Raw genomic sequence first — 15,625 nt, 5'->3', positions numbered from 1 at the left:
AATAAATTAGTTTTTTTTATTATGAAATGTTTCTTGTCAGATATGGCGTAAAAAATATAATGACAAATAACATGTAAAATCATTTGTATAGCCTAACCCGCAGCTATTACTGGAACGAACCCAGAAGTGTCAGCCTACTGGGAAAACCCGGGAACTTAATTGTTTTTGTAGGCTACCGTGAAAAAGTATATTCAATTATGACCGATAAAATCCGCAACAAATGGTTGTTTATTCACTTTTTCGTCTCGACACGTAAATTTTATGATGTTCTTGTGATATACGAAGATGGTTGCGTCGTTTCTGAAGAACTAGGTGAAGATATGGTTTTAATCAATTTGTGGTCGATGGGATTTAACTACACTAACACTGACAATATAGCTGAGTAGAGTAGTTATCTGTTATATTGTCATAATTACAATTAAAAGTTTTTTATCAACACTCCCACAAAAGTTGTATTTATAATACATCTGTTTGCTATTTGAAAATCCACTCCGAGTAGCAGTGCGTCATAATAATAAGTTACTGGACAACAAATTTTAATTGAACGCAAGTTACTTGTAAATCTTCACCTGCAGCTCTGCAAGGGAATTACACCTGATTTATCTTACAAGTAACCTTCAAGGAGAAATTATATATTACGGTACTTTTCTCTCGGAACTATATCCATCAAGCACTATTTGATAATATAAACCTAAGCTTGGATTTGTATATTCTACTACACCATAGTAAGAGAAGGAATTGATTTTAACACTACTATACAGTTTTGTTGCTCTACTCTGCCATTAAATATCAAAACTCAACAGTAGCTGTGGGTATTTGACTATACAGGGTGTTTCAAAATGAAAGACCAGTTTTGACATGTTTATTACTTGAAATCTGCTCTTTAATTTGGAAAAACCCTGTACAACCCTTAGTGTTTATTTTTCAAGATTTTCCGATTGGTACCGCCCTTAAGACAGTTGCACAGCATAAATATTTATTTAAACAAAATATAAGAGCACGGTGCCATAAAACTTCAAGGTATATTATTATAGATTTGAATTCATAACGGTTCTACAACAGTGGTGCTGTTCAGCAATATTAACACGGGTTTTAGCGGTGACAAAGTTGAAGCATACGGCAATTCTTCAAATATATTCACGTAAATAAATATATACGAGTAGATTGTAGTCTTGATTCACAAATATCCATTTTATTAAGCCAAATGGTTTGTTTCTTGGCTTCGTCAATTGATCCTTTTAAAGGCGGTGACACACTATCGACCGTCTCCTCGATCATGACCACGAACCGAGCAGGGAGAAGGGTGATATTGTGTCAGGGGTCCGTACACCGTAGACGGCGAACAATGACATGATATACACACAAGCCAATTCTATGTAATTATCTAAAGCCTCGGAATTCAGAATGGAACCCAAGCCTCAGACAGTTGCTGAGCGAAAGCTCACAGCGAGCGTGGATCATAAAATTCGCGATAGTCCAAGCATGCACGACGTGGCTGTGGATTTGTCAGGGATACGTATAAGGGATCTGCTACATAGAACATTCCCTTGGGCAACGACGGATTTATTTGCCTGATTTCCCTGCTGGAGGAAATTTGTAATCTACGCCCAGCGATGGTAAACGTTTTAAAAGTAATTCTCGATATAAAGGGGGATACGAAGATTAAGAGTTTTAAAATAAGAATCCAGATACTTGTCGTAGAATTGTGTATACCTATTATGTATAATAGAAAGTGGACCAATAGATCTTTGGAAAAATACTTCAGGTCAAAATGCATACACTAAACATGGTCTCACCTAAAACAGCAGTAAAATCTTCCCAAAAAACTGCTCAAAACATTAAAATTAAAATTTAGTGTGTTGTGGTTCTTTTTTAAATACAAACAAAATGATACAGTCATTGATGGGAAAATTACAGTTCTAAAGTTATTGCGACTTTTTACAGATAACACATCACAGTACTCCCACAACTTAGCCATTAAAAGATGTTGTTGAGCTAATTGAAGAAAGTATGTGTAAAATTTGCATTTTAATTTACAAGGCTTCACACTTTGGATTACCTACAACTAGATCGTTTGAAGTAAGTTAACTCCTTAAGGTGTTGAGGTGTCGAGTAAGTGTGCTTGACAATAAAAAGTTATTGAATAATTTGCCCAATAAACAAATATTTTAAACTAGTGAAAAATCCCCCAATAAATGTCATTGTTACTCCGAGGGTTTTGTACTTTGGAAAGGGTTTAAAAATAATATGTTGAATTGCCCTAAATCTTAGTTAACTCCAAAAATTTTTTTTCGCAAAAAATTTAACCTCAAATAAATTAGCGTTTGCTTCATAATCATAGGTTGTATTCAACTTAGAAAAGAATCAACGACAATCATTGTTGAAGTCAACAAAGGCAGTTTGTTGGATATTCGCCTCAACACGCAATCCAGGTTGGCAATTTGAACTGATTCTCGTTCAATTTGGGAAACAATGACACAATGAAAAGTGCGCCTTGCGTGTAATTTACATCACCAAAATAATCCCTAGCATGGAATTTCGTAATTTCTCTAATCCCAGAATATTTTCCAATATTGAGCTATTCTAATCTACCACGCATGGAATGATTTTTTCCGTTAAACTGTTAAGCTAAAAAGTCGGTAATATTAAACACTGCTTAGTTATTGAGTTTCTTAACTGCCTCTGTTCCTGATCTGCCTAACCTTTACTCCTACAGACGTATTATTTGACGTAGTATTCATTAAGTCCGTAGCTCAAATTAGCGTTAAACGTGAGCTATGAGGATTCCGAAACAAAGGATCATACAAACGTCTTAAGACCTTTCTTTACCAAAGTCGTAAGGGAAAATTTTCCCCCACTCTAATCTGTGAGACTATTTTTAGGCTGCATTCTATATATTTTTAGAGTAGATTAATCACAAATTAAATGCTATGACAAAAAGATAGTCGGTTTCAATTTTTCTTACTGGGCCAGGACCCACCAATAATACGAATATTCCCAATAATATATGTTGGCATTGGTTGCAACCGCCATAATCATGTACCAGTATGATAATTTTAATAAAAATTATGTCCATCTACAGGACAGATTTTGAGTTCTTAGCAATAAAGCATATACGAAGCAAAACAACAAAGCAAAATTTTCATGTTTTCTCGCCAGTTTACTACTATCTCCTTATCTCTACTGCACCACTACAATGCGTATTCAGTAGAGTCCTGCGCGTTCTCTGGACATTCCAGTGAAAGGGACAAGCGTTCGTTAATGGGAAAGTGCGAATGTCCGTTGAATGTCATGGGAAAAACTTCGATACTGGTCGGCTTTGGCTACCGTTAGAGTGATTTTATCTATTACGTGACGATAGTTAAAGAAACTGTTGTTAATCACTAATTGAGATGGAAGAATGAGTGTTGATGATATTATTAGCTTTTTAGTGACTAAGATCAGCTGTTTCATTAGACAGGATGATTAATTGTAAGCCAGCTGATCAAAAACAGCTGATAATTTGTTCGTAAGGTTCTTTGACCGTTGCTAACCGGTTATTTGCAACTTTAATGACTAATATACTTGTTCTCGTGTTTTGATACGAAAATCAACAATACTAAACAGTTTTAATCTTCGACAATCGAGCAAAGCTAACACATGTGAATTTCCTGGACAAAACGTAGCGTATTGCACGGAGAGAGTGGAGGGCGTAGTACGCCTTGGACCGTAGCTGAACACGCACACGTATTACTTCCTAGCGTAGTAAACTAGACTTCCACGTTGAATATCCTGGGCGTGTTGAGAGGGTTATGTTTCCTCGACGTGATAGACATAGATAGTTCATTATGACTTGAAATTATGGTGCAGAGTTTGCGCTTAGAGAATGCTATTTTGGAGAATTTATTTGAGTAAGACACACTACTCGGATTTCAAGTAGCCTGAGGCTTGTAGCTGAGACTATAATGCGCTTGTGTAGTAAGAAAAGATAGCATTTCTTTTTGGTTTTATTTCGGACTGGTTTCCTTGATTATTGTAGGTTGATTTATTGAGTAAAAGCCCTCTAATTTTTCAAAATCCATCATTGCCAACCTTCGCCCCAAAATACGTCATTGTGTGTGTTGTGTCGTAAAATTCTAAAAAAAAATTATTCACTGTGAATATTTTTCTAAAACACGATTGAGTAAACTGTGCTACGATAGACTTGAGATCCTTCAGTTGAGCTAATTTGATAAATTTTTTGCATGTTTAGATGTGTATTTTATGTGTGTATTGGATGTCTTTTTAGTGTGAGTAACATATACTGTAGTTACCGTACTTGTTTGTTTTCTATAATAGCAATTTCAAAAAAGGTTTTCATTTTGTAACCCCTAATTTTTGTCTCTAATTGAGTAGGTTCCAAATATAACAATATTTATACAATGCCCTTGGAACGGTTCATATGCAATAGCTTTCGAAATATGCCTTCAAAAATTCGGGATTATACGTTAGATAATCAGAATTAATTATTATATTTCGAGACTTCCAACAAACTTTCCATTCATTTTTAGGTTAAAATACGCCAGTAGCGTCCCTATACTAACACTATAGTGAATACACCGTCTATCAGAAATAACCTTCAGCTCTGTAGAAAACAGGATGTGATGTTTTATTTGTTGTAGCGACAGCCTGAGGCAATCTTTCTCCTGGACTATAATATAGCTTAATTGCTCATATTCAAACTGAATATGACAGGCAAAATACCCGCGCTTTCTTATTAGGTTCCGCATATTTGCCTTTATAGATTACACTTTAGTATTACTCACAGGTTCATTACAGTTTCTAACTGGATCCGGTAAATTCAGGAGTGATTGTTATTGTTATCATTTTGTAGCGGATTTTTATTTGTATTTGAAATAACATAACATGATCCGATAAAAAAATATTAATTTTATGTTTAATTGTACATACAAAACCACCAACGCAAAACAGAATACGTAGTATAATATACCCTCGCCGCGCAAAACTGCAGGATAAGCGAGTTCCATTTGAAAATTTCGATGTGATTTCCCATTTGCTTCATTTGATAATTCGATTTCCACTGAAATCTTTTCTAATTTTCAGCTTTATTCTCCGTTTGAATCACATTAGGTTTAATGATTAACTTGCTTTGTTGCTACAGTATGGTACTACTGTATATTGTATATGGAGAAAGTATTGTTTTTGTCAACATTTGCGAGTTTGAGTTTTTGGTGGATGTATCTGTTTTGGGCCCCCCTAACCCAAAACAATGGTTTTGAAGTGATCTGTGTGGATGTGAACAAAAAGCTACAGACCACACCTGTTGTCCAATTTTGATTAAATTTGGTATGTGGGTATAGGTAATCTACGGTATCTCCAGTGGTTATTTTAATTTTTTTTTTTATGAGATTCGATCATTTTCATTTTTACTTTCTCCCCCTATACCATTTACCACGAAAAAAAGTATTTGTAGAAAGTATTTGTTTTTGTCAAAATTTTCGAGTTTGAGTTTTGAGTGGATATATCCGTTTTGGGTCCCCCTGGACCCAAAGAAGTGGTTTTCGAAGTGATGTCTGTGTATGTGTGTGTGTGTGTGTGTGTGTCAGTGTGTCTGTGTGTCTGGTTGTGTACCGGTTTTGATTTAAAAAAGTATGTTGTAATCCTTATAATTTTGATAGTTTTTCATTTTTTAGAAATTTAGATTTTTATGGGGATTTTCCCATAAAACCCCATAAAATAACGGAAAAATAGGATTTTCCCAAAAATGGCCTGAACTATTTTGATAAAAATTTAGTATGTTATAGAACTTTATATTCTGAACAAAATGGTACAAATCCCATTTCTGTAAAAATTACGGTTCAAAATTTATTGTAAATTATGTTATTTTCCCATAAAAACCCATAAAATAAGGGAAAAATTGGATTTTCCCAGAAATGGCCCGAACGATTTTGATAAAAATTTAGTATGTTATATAGTCCTTTAAATTCTGAAGAAAATTGTACAAATTCCATTTCCGTATATTTACTCTCACCGCTTACACATGATAAAGGTTGTTGACAAACTTATGGGAGAAAGTATGTGTCAGAATGCTGATACCATTTATTTTTTCATAAAATAACAGAAAAACAGAATTCCCACAAAAACTGCCAAAATAATTTCTTAAAGATTCAAATTTAGTACAGAGCAGACAGGGGCGGCTGCAGGAATTATCTTTTGGGCAAGCCTTAATGGGGGGAATTTTAAAATTATACGCAAAATAGTGGGTTTTAATGTTTTCCCTTTATATAATTGTAATTAAATTTCTTTCTTTATTAATAATTTTATAATTTATCTAACTGGCCTAGCCTCTGGAGCTGCCCCTGAACAGAGAATTAATATTATAGGCTAGTCCTTTTAACTCTAAACAAAATGGTACAACCATCGCTGGGAAAAACTACGGTTCAAGCGCTTTTCAAATTGTGGTAATTTTCCCATAAAGTAACAGAAAAATCAAAAAATCTGATTTCTTAAAACAGCTTAATGGATCGTAAATACAATTTAGTATGTTATGGGCCTTATGATTCTAAACAAAATGGTATAACCCCCATTGCTGTAAAAAATATGGTTAAAACATTATTGCTGCTTTTGCGATTTCCCCTTTAAAATATTATAGTTACCTACCTATGATGATACAAAGTTTGTTGACAAGTGTGAGAAAGTTTGTAGACTTCTTATACTGTTTATTTTAGTTCTGTCTGTCTTAGATGCTGATCAAATTTAAAGTTGAATAGTTCAAAGTGAGTAAAGAATGGAGTGAGATGATCTGTGTAGCTCTTTTACTGGCTAAGATCAGCTGTTTCATCAGTCAGATCTTTATTAAAAGCCAAATGATAAGGAACAGCTGGGGTTTACCTACCTGAGTATAGAGACCAAAGTGTCCCATTGTATAGTAGCTTTGACTATTATTACGAGGCATGTTAGTGGGTAAGGGCATTTAAAGACGGCCCCACCAATGTTCATGATGAGCAATGCACTGGGCAGGGTCATTACTGTCCCCAGTACCCAGTGCCTTGCTCATGATGAACATTAGTGGGGCCATCTTTAAATGTTTTTACCCTCTTGTGTACCATTCTGTCACTCATAATGTTCTCGCCATACACTTCTCTAGTCTGTCGATGAATTTCAATGGCTATCACACCTTTAGCAATTAAATATCTAATTACAGTACCCACTTCACAGTCCTCGGTAGTCTCAATTTTCAGCACCATTTCTGAATGCTTGAAACCGGATGTAAACATTGTCGATTGTTGCCGAATTTCCGGTGCAGGCTTGCCAATAGATCCACATACACAGCGCAAATGTCCAAAATGCCATTCGCAGGGCTGGAACGGAGAAATTTAAAAACGGTACTTACTTAAAAAACATGCCTCATACAATTAGTCAATGATAGTAGGTACTGTATTAAGTCCATAAACCAGAATATTGTGTTTTGGTGTCGTGAACACGTTTTAGGTTATTGTAGTACCGACTCTTTTTTGCTAGACATTAGCAAGATATAAATAGCAGATGTGAATAAAGTATGTAAAACGAGCAATAAATTACACAGTAATTTAAAATCAAATTCCCTGTATGATAAGCCTAGCTTGAGCTGGTACACAATTCCATCAAGAATGTCATTTTGGGATTTAAGGTCTTAAAATAATAATTTCTATCATACCATTTAAAATCTTTATTGAATGTGTAAATAAAGTTGTCATAAATAATTTATAAACAAATCTTTAAATGTTACTTTATTTTAACTGGCAGGGTTTTAATTTTGAAACAATCCAGGCTCTAGAACAACTAACTTAATTTGACTTTGCCAATGCATTTGAATAAATCTGGCCAAATAAATGGCTTATGACAACAGCCATGTGAGAGTAACATGCTCTAAATTTTACTACAACTAGTGAAGTCCATGATAAATTATACAATTGTGTACAAAAATGAAGAATATGCGTTTGTAAACATTCAACATATTCATGTTTTTGTTTCACAACTTATTTTAAAGTGACCTAACATAATCAGATAATGAGACAATAATGACCTATTTAAAAATAATATGTTACAATAATCATTAGTGAATCTATGAATAAATCAGAATTTTTCATATATAAGATGTATATAATGAATCAAGTCATATATATGAATAATAAATACAAACAAAAATAATGTCTTCAACATAACTAACTATGTACATAAACAATCTTTTTCCACTGTATTTTTTTAGACGATTGCAATATGAAATAATAAGCACACAGGATCTTATATTTATTAATGACAAAATTTATTAACACAATTACGTATAGATATAAGGCTCATTATTTATTCTTAAGGGTAAAGAGGATGGACATAAACTATTTATTTAAAACAAAAACAAATTAAATAGCAATGAAAAACTACTATTTCAATTAGGCAATGACAAAAAGATAAAAAATAAATTTTTGTCAGATAAAGTAAGAAAAAAAACTAATTTTCAACTGGCAATTTACTTTTATGTGGTAAATAAAAAATCGGTTCAATTTAATACACTAATTAAATAAATTAGATTTTTACTGACAAAATTAATGTCAACATGAACTCATAAAAGAAGGTTTTTAATTTAATAATTAAATTTCCAAACACAGAAAAATATTAAAGGCTTGCAGGCTCTCCATTAGGTAGCACCACATCGAAAACCTTTTTCCTCCAAAATACAATTTCAAACTTTAAATTTGGAACAGATAAATGTATTTAACATAAATCAAAACCCTTTTAGACAGATTACCTAACTTACTGATCGCCCTTGAACTACATGAATAGGTAACAAATTTGAGACTTCAAAGCTCAATTTTTCTTCAATAATTGAGCATTTACATGCAGAGACGTGTCAGAACACATATGGATGGGGCTTATGTTTCATCAACGGAATGTTTAGTCTTCTCCGGCAGGAATTGCGTCTTCAAGACGTTTGATAAACTTTACCCTTAACTCAGTAACACTGTCGCCTTTGAGTACGTCTTGCACAAACCAGCTGCTAACATCCATCTGGACCTAGATAGATAATTAAAATTTAGCATACTAACTAATAAATGGTATCATAATGATAGCACAACCATTGGTAAATGTTTCAAAGTTATAATTTGGGTGCAATTGAACATAGGTATACTTAAATTAACTCATTGTCAAAACCAGGGCCGCCACCAGGTTCACGGTTTACGAGGGCTTCGGCCAGAGAGGAACACTTGGGGCCTAAAATGAAATTTTTCTACTCTTGAAAAATGAATTTTACTGAAAATCTGTTAGGGCGTTCAATTTTCAAAATAAGCAATTATTTTCGTTATTGTTAAAAACATCTGCTAATATTATGCGATGAAAAATCACGATTTTGCCACAATTGCAGTAGATTTTTAAACAGATTTTTGTATACCATTTTCTATTTTTTAAATCAACCTGATTGAATGATTAAATTTGAGGTAACTGCGTTTTAGGAATCAAGATTGGCACGTTTAAGACTACCAGGTCTGTACTGTTGTCTCTAGTAAGTTAATCCGTTGATCATAGAGTAGTATCGTGACAGCATTCAAAATGTCCATAACTTTAGCCAATGCCTGAAACAAAACTGATAAACTACCATCATCGTGCAATTTACTGTACGGTAAACATTGTGCAAATTTTACAGCCCTTTAAGCTCATCGCACACTACAGCCAAACGCGCCGCGCCGCGCCGAACCGCCCTATGGAAACTTCCGCTGTGAGGTCGCACATACTGGCCGCCGTCACCGTCGTTCCTCACCGCACCTCAGCGGCAGTGGGGCAGTGCCTGTAGTTCTGTGCAGTCGTGTGTCTCGTATGTGTTGTCAAGTGTAACATTTTGGTTATTTTTCAAGATGAGCAGCTCTGAGGACGAAGATATGTTTTTATTTTGCCTACTGGAATCAGAAGAGGAGGAGAAGAGGCAAAAAACGACGTGGGTCCATCCCATAAACGAGAAGAGGGAAACATATGGGGAATTTCACCACCTTTTCCCAAATTTTACTGAAAGACAAACGAATATTTTACAAACAAAAAGTTTTATGAACTACTTAACATGCTCAGACCTTTAATTGAAAAACAAGACACAACTTTCCAACAACAACTAGACCGAGGTAGTACGAAGACACACGAAGGTGGCCGTGGTCAGAAATCGGTTCCGTTGCCTATCGCACACTACAGAACAATTCCACGCGACTTCTCCCGAGAGTTCTGGCAACGGAATTATTCCGAGGCGGACACGGCTGCGCGGCGCGGCGCGCTCAAGTGTGCGCACTCTCATTGATTCCCATGCAAACTATTCGGCCGGAATTATTTCACGGCGGTTCGGCGCGGCGCGTCTGGCTGTAGTGTGTGATGAGCTTTACTCCTTCCTCACATTTTAAATCTAAATTAAAACTTTCTCCATTCATATCGCTTCTTGGCGATGAACTTTATGGGTTAGCCTGCAGAATTAACCACAATAATAAAATCTCAAGGAAAACAAAACATACTTAAGTGTAGATTTTCCTCACATTGTTGTAGGTTATTAAGAATCAAATTATCATTACCCTACATATGATTGGGGAAAAGCTAGGATAGTTGTGGAGCAATTGATTATAGAATGATTTCTACTGTTTGCAAGTCATTACAATCACCTATTGTTTACTGGGGAGCGAGCTGGTCTAGTGATAGAGCACTGGGCATAGGTTCCCAAGGTTCCAGTTTAAAACCTCACCAATCACCAATGGGTGAGTCATGACGCAACATCCACCGGCGCCTATCTTGTGTGTTCGTCACTTGGCCAAGCTTGTAAATTTGTGTCATTTAAATGTTGTTTTTGAGTATTTTGTGTACCTACAATAGACATTAGCCTATATATCTTGACAAGCTCATCGACCGATGAAACGACGAAAGCATATTTATTTTACCGTTCTACAACCTGAAGATGTGCTCCAGCGGCATGAAACAGCTGTAATTGATGCTAACTACAACACGGATTGTTTGACGCAAAAGGTAACATAAATAAACCATTTTATATACCAATGGGTTTTATCTGAGTCATTATGCCACGACCCTTTACGCCTTGCCTGAAGTAATGTAAGAACTAAGAGCGGTTCAGGGCTAGAACCTAGCAGTTAGTGTGGGATATAAAAAACTGTGTTCCTAGAATTCTTTCTTGAGGGAAACAATTTCTTACGCTATAGGCAACGACTATCACAGGCAGGAAAGCGTGTTTAGCAAAGTATGCCAAATAAACACATTCCTACTCTAGTTTGATCTTACAACTAGTTAAGTCTAGACATACCATTTCACAAGCACCTCGCAAAACTCCTGTGAGAACATTCATATACTTGAGGCCCAGGCAATGGTCAGGCAACTCGACAAACTCTGTGAGTGGACTGGACTCAAACTGGAGCGAAAACTCATCCCCAGCTGAACTCCAATTGGTGATAACCGGAGTGATACCCAAGTACAGCCTGAACCCAGTCTGTAATAACATTTAATTGTTACTAAATTTAGGCTAGTCTAGGCCTATTTAGGACAAAATATATATTTAACTTCTAGTTAAATTAGTAAATGATGGTAGCCTATATTTCATTACTAGGGCCATGAACCCCTCTGATAAAAGGCCTCGGAGAGACAAAAAAGTGGCAACACTGCTGTCTTAGCCTACTGAAACAGACGTTGCACGGATTTAAATGGAGCGTCTGCCAAATATGTATGTTATTGCTGTTATTATCTCAGCAATAGATCGGCCAGTTCGACGTTGCCACATATCAACACGGCTTTGCCTTAGAAGAGGCGTAAAGTGACTGTTTTAAACACATGTTCAAAAATAAAAGGATATTTTCTCCAAATAACTCTCTAACACCAACAATTTTTTGGCCTACTTAAAACAAACCTACTTAAAAATGGTTTTACGTGCCTGAATCTTTTCAGCGGTATCCTTGAAGTCGTAACAGCGACCAGCATTTGTTCTGGCGAGAAAATCTTCTATAATTCTGATGCCGATGTTGTAACCCATTCTCTCGAGCTGTTTATTGACTTCTTCAATGTTGTCACTGTCTTTGATCAACTGACTGACCAATGCTCCATAGGTTAGGGTGAAAAGTTCAGAATTCTGAAAATATATAGAACGATAATTAAATTAGGTAGTAATCATTAATATAAGCTTTCAGAATAAAAGAATCTCATCAACATTAGGCCGAGGTGAATCCAGTCATTGGCAGAAACAGACATTCTTCCTCTTTTCAAATTGAGAAAACCAAACTGTAACGTAGATAATTAGGCCTATGCTGAAATTGATGCTACGAACTTTTATTTTCTAGTAGGACTGTTACATATCCATTTAAGTCCCTAATGTATTACAAATTGCTTCTATAAATCTTTCTGGGTCGATCCAAATTCAATTTATGTGTTTTTAACTTCTTCAGTTACTTATAGAATTTAACAATTCTTCTTCAATGATTGAAAATGTTAGCCTACGTGTTTGTTTATGTTTAGAACAGTGAACAACAGAAAACAAAAAAAGGCGTTGTATAAAAAGTGTGTGAGCGCAACCATAGACCTATGGTCACACTAAACGACCTCCGATCAACGGTGACAGAAATTAAACAAACGCATCCAGAAGCATCTTTTGGTCATGGCAAAAAATATGCTCCCCATGTTATCTTACGGCATCAACCTCATTACACGACTATCCACTCTCTCACTCACCCAGTTTCTAAGTGCACTGTTTTCGTATCTTGTTTAGTTTTGGTCTAGAAGCAGTATAAAATAAGTAAAATTTGCAGTTAAAATACAAATATTTATATCAACACGTGTGTATAGGCCTACATAACTTAGCTCTATATGAGATATAACCCCTCCAAAGACCTAGTAGGCCTGGCGAGTAAAAAAGGTTTCAGCGACCAAATCGACTAACTTAGCCCCATTTAAGCTGGGGTCTTGTTCATAAATAAGTAGTCTACCGGTGTCTCAAGATAGGCTAGTTGTGTGCAGCAAGTTAGTTAGCCTAGGTTAGTTATTAAACTTATAAGTTAAGTTAGTCGGGTTGTTAAGTAAACAAACTTGACAAGGTGAACAACTATCTCGAAGGTCCACGTCAATTTGCCTATTACAATCCACACACAGGCCTAGGACAAAAGTTAATTTTAAGTGAAAGTTAATTTTAGATGAGTCGGTGGCTCAGATGGTAGCGTCACGGACTTTGGGCCCAAGGCAGAAGTGTCGTTGGTTCGGATCCTGGTCACTGCCACAAACTTTTATCAGTACAGTTCACCTTTGTACTGTACCGGCTCACCCCTTGCTTTGCTGGATACGTTCCACGCACAGATCTGTAGTCTATGTGGACGGGCAAATGCAAGGTTAAAAGAGGCTGCCAACCTCTTTAAAAAAAAAAAAAAAAGTGAATGACAACACTTCTTTTAAAAATTCTCTTTAAGGCTTTGATGTCTAAAGAGATAAGTTAACTTAGCCTACTTGAATACATAGGGTAGCCTAAGTCTAGTTATATTGATAGGGTGGTTTTCAATAATACAATGAATCAAGTAAATGACTTAATAGGGTAGGAGACTTTACGACTTATTTTATATTGAATACTTAATACTAAAAAAAAAACCTATAAGGCTATAATAGCCTAGGTTACTTACAACTTTCTTTGCATCTAATCGCGTTCCTTGACGAGCCATATTCTATCCGTGTCAGAAAATCTATGAAGCTTAATTTGATTAAATTTCAACGTATGATGCAATATAGCATCACCAAATAAATAAAAACACTAAGTTATAAAATAAATAACAATTTAATAGCAGAAACAGAATTCAAGGAGTTGACTGTTCAATTCCAATTCAGTTTGTTGGTTGGTTTGGTATGGGTATGACAGTGTCAGTGACAGAAAAAAAAACAGATGTTGAGATTTAGTAGTCTGCTCTTGATGTGTTATTGTGTTGTAAACGAAGAAGAAAAAAAGAGTCATAAGTCATGTCATTTTTAATTCTGGCTTGCAAAGCTTACAAACATGTAGCACAAATATTGAAGAAATACTTTTTTGCAGTTTTACTTTTGATCCTCTTGTAAACTGTCTATAATAACCACATGATTATACTTTGGACTTATATACCTACTTCGGAATTCTGAAGTCCAAGAAAAAATTACTATAACTTCTTAAGCCTATTATTAAGTGTGTTTCATCATTGATTATACATCTTCAGTGTTTTTGGTAAATAAACTATGTGGTAAACTCCCAAGCTATAGCTTGGGTTTTATAAGATGACCTTCATGAAACGATTATTGTCTCATGAAGGTCATGTTTGTCAAGAGAGTGTGAAGATGTCGACTAAATTAGCTAGATTTTACGGAGAAATTGTTGTTTATATAAATCGTTTAGTTTGGTTGAAATACAAAGAAAAACTAGTACACAACTTAAACAATTATAACAATATCAGCCCCTCCATATTATAAATCCCATGGAACTAACCATTCATATGTTACCTATTATATATAATTTTTTTTTGTTACTTTATCACAATTTGTTGTGAACTTTTGGAAACAATATGATTTGGACAGATCCTTTTTGAAAATTATAATTCATGAAACATTAAGAGGTTCATTGACTATAATGAGATATCATCTATATGGCAAACATCAAAATTAATCAGTCTTAAAGCTGCATAATCCTTCAATATTTTAAGTGTACATTTTTTTCTGTGTCATTGGCAACCTTATTTTTTTAAGGCAGATGTATTTATTTTTATAAATCAATTGTTTTCTCTCCCTCTTGCCACTGCCATAGCAGGCTCCTATGTTTTTACTTAATTATTATACAGTTATTTATACACTGCATTATGATTCATAATTTCCTGATTTTATCAAGTTCAAGCTCATCATCTTGTAACCTGGCACCTTGCTGGTTTTATAAGCATAGAGACAATCACCTTAGAGTAGATTATGCTAATATACCCTATTTAAGTATTCAACTAAAACTAATGTAGGCCTACATGTTTCAAAGAAGGAGGTCCACCATATGGAGACATTTAGAATGCCAATCTATACGAGGCGCAATCGAGGGGATTATTAGAAACCATAATGCTATTCCGTTCTGGACCACTTGTGATGCATCTCAGACAGAGACAGAGGCAAGTAAATGTGGTAGATTAGTCTGGCAGTGGAGTGATTCTCCATCTCAATGAGTGACAACCCTACACATGAAGTTGAACACCTGACATATTATATTGATACACATCACTCGCTTATAGCCGCAGCCGGAGATGACGGATTTTCACTGTCTTCACTAACTATACCACCACAAGTCCAAACTTCATTCTTCAGTCGAAATGCAACGTATCCAGGGGGATCCTCTACTCTTGGTACCATCACACTTTTAAGAGAGAGAGATGTTTCTCCAGACCATAGCCCAAACCACTATTGAAGTAGTACGCACCCGATCCCTTTGGGTTCACATATGATATATGGGTAAGTTTGTGTACCCATGTTTTGCTTGATATGCATGTGAAGATTATGGTCCAGTATGCACTGCCCCAAGCTATACTTTCTGGCAAGAATAGCCCGCCATTACATAGTTAGTCTCTGCACGTTGTATGGCTAACTTTTGTAATATTAAAACAATTAGAGG

At 35.3% G+C, this 15,625-nt stretch overlaps 1 protein-coding gene across 1 annotated transcript; it reads right to left on the bottom strand.

The window, feature by feature from the left end:
- Positions 1-7,674: 7,674 nt before the first annotated feature.
- LOC128986171 (trafficking protein particle complex subunit 3) lies at positions 7,675-13,866 on the bottom strand. The gene is made up of 4 exons (XM_054406355.1): positions 13,644-13,866; positions 11,918-12,112; positions 11,297-11,479; positions 7,675-9,030 (listed from the first exon to the last, which is right to left on the bottom strand). Exons 1-4 carry the CDS (start codon positions 13,680-13,682, stop codon positions 8,911-8,913), a joined length of 537 nt encoding a protein of 178 aa, XP_054262330.1. The 5' UTR covers positions 13,683-13,866; the 3' UTR covers positions 7,675-8,910.
- Positions 13,867-15,625: the final 1,759 nt, after the last annotated feature.

The sequence above is a fragment of the Macrosteles quadrilineatus genome, unplaced genomic scaffold (assembly GCF_028750875.1).
Source record: "Macrosteles quadrilineatus isolate MER2022 unplaced genomic scaffold, UCM_ALF_1.0 Scaffold_2__2_contigs__length_208266976, whole genome shotgun sequence".
NCBI lineage: Eukaryota > Metazoa > Arthropoda > Insecta > Hemiptera > Cicadellidae > Macrosteles > Macrosteles quadrilineatus.
This window is presented reverse-complemented; position numbering and strand designations above follow the sequence as displayed.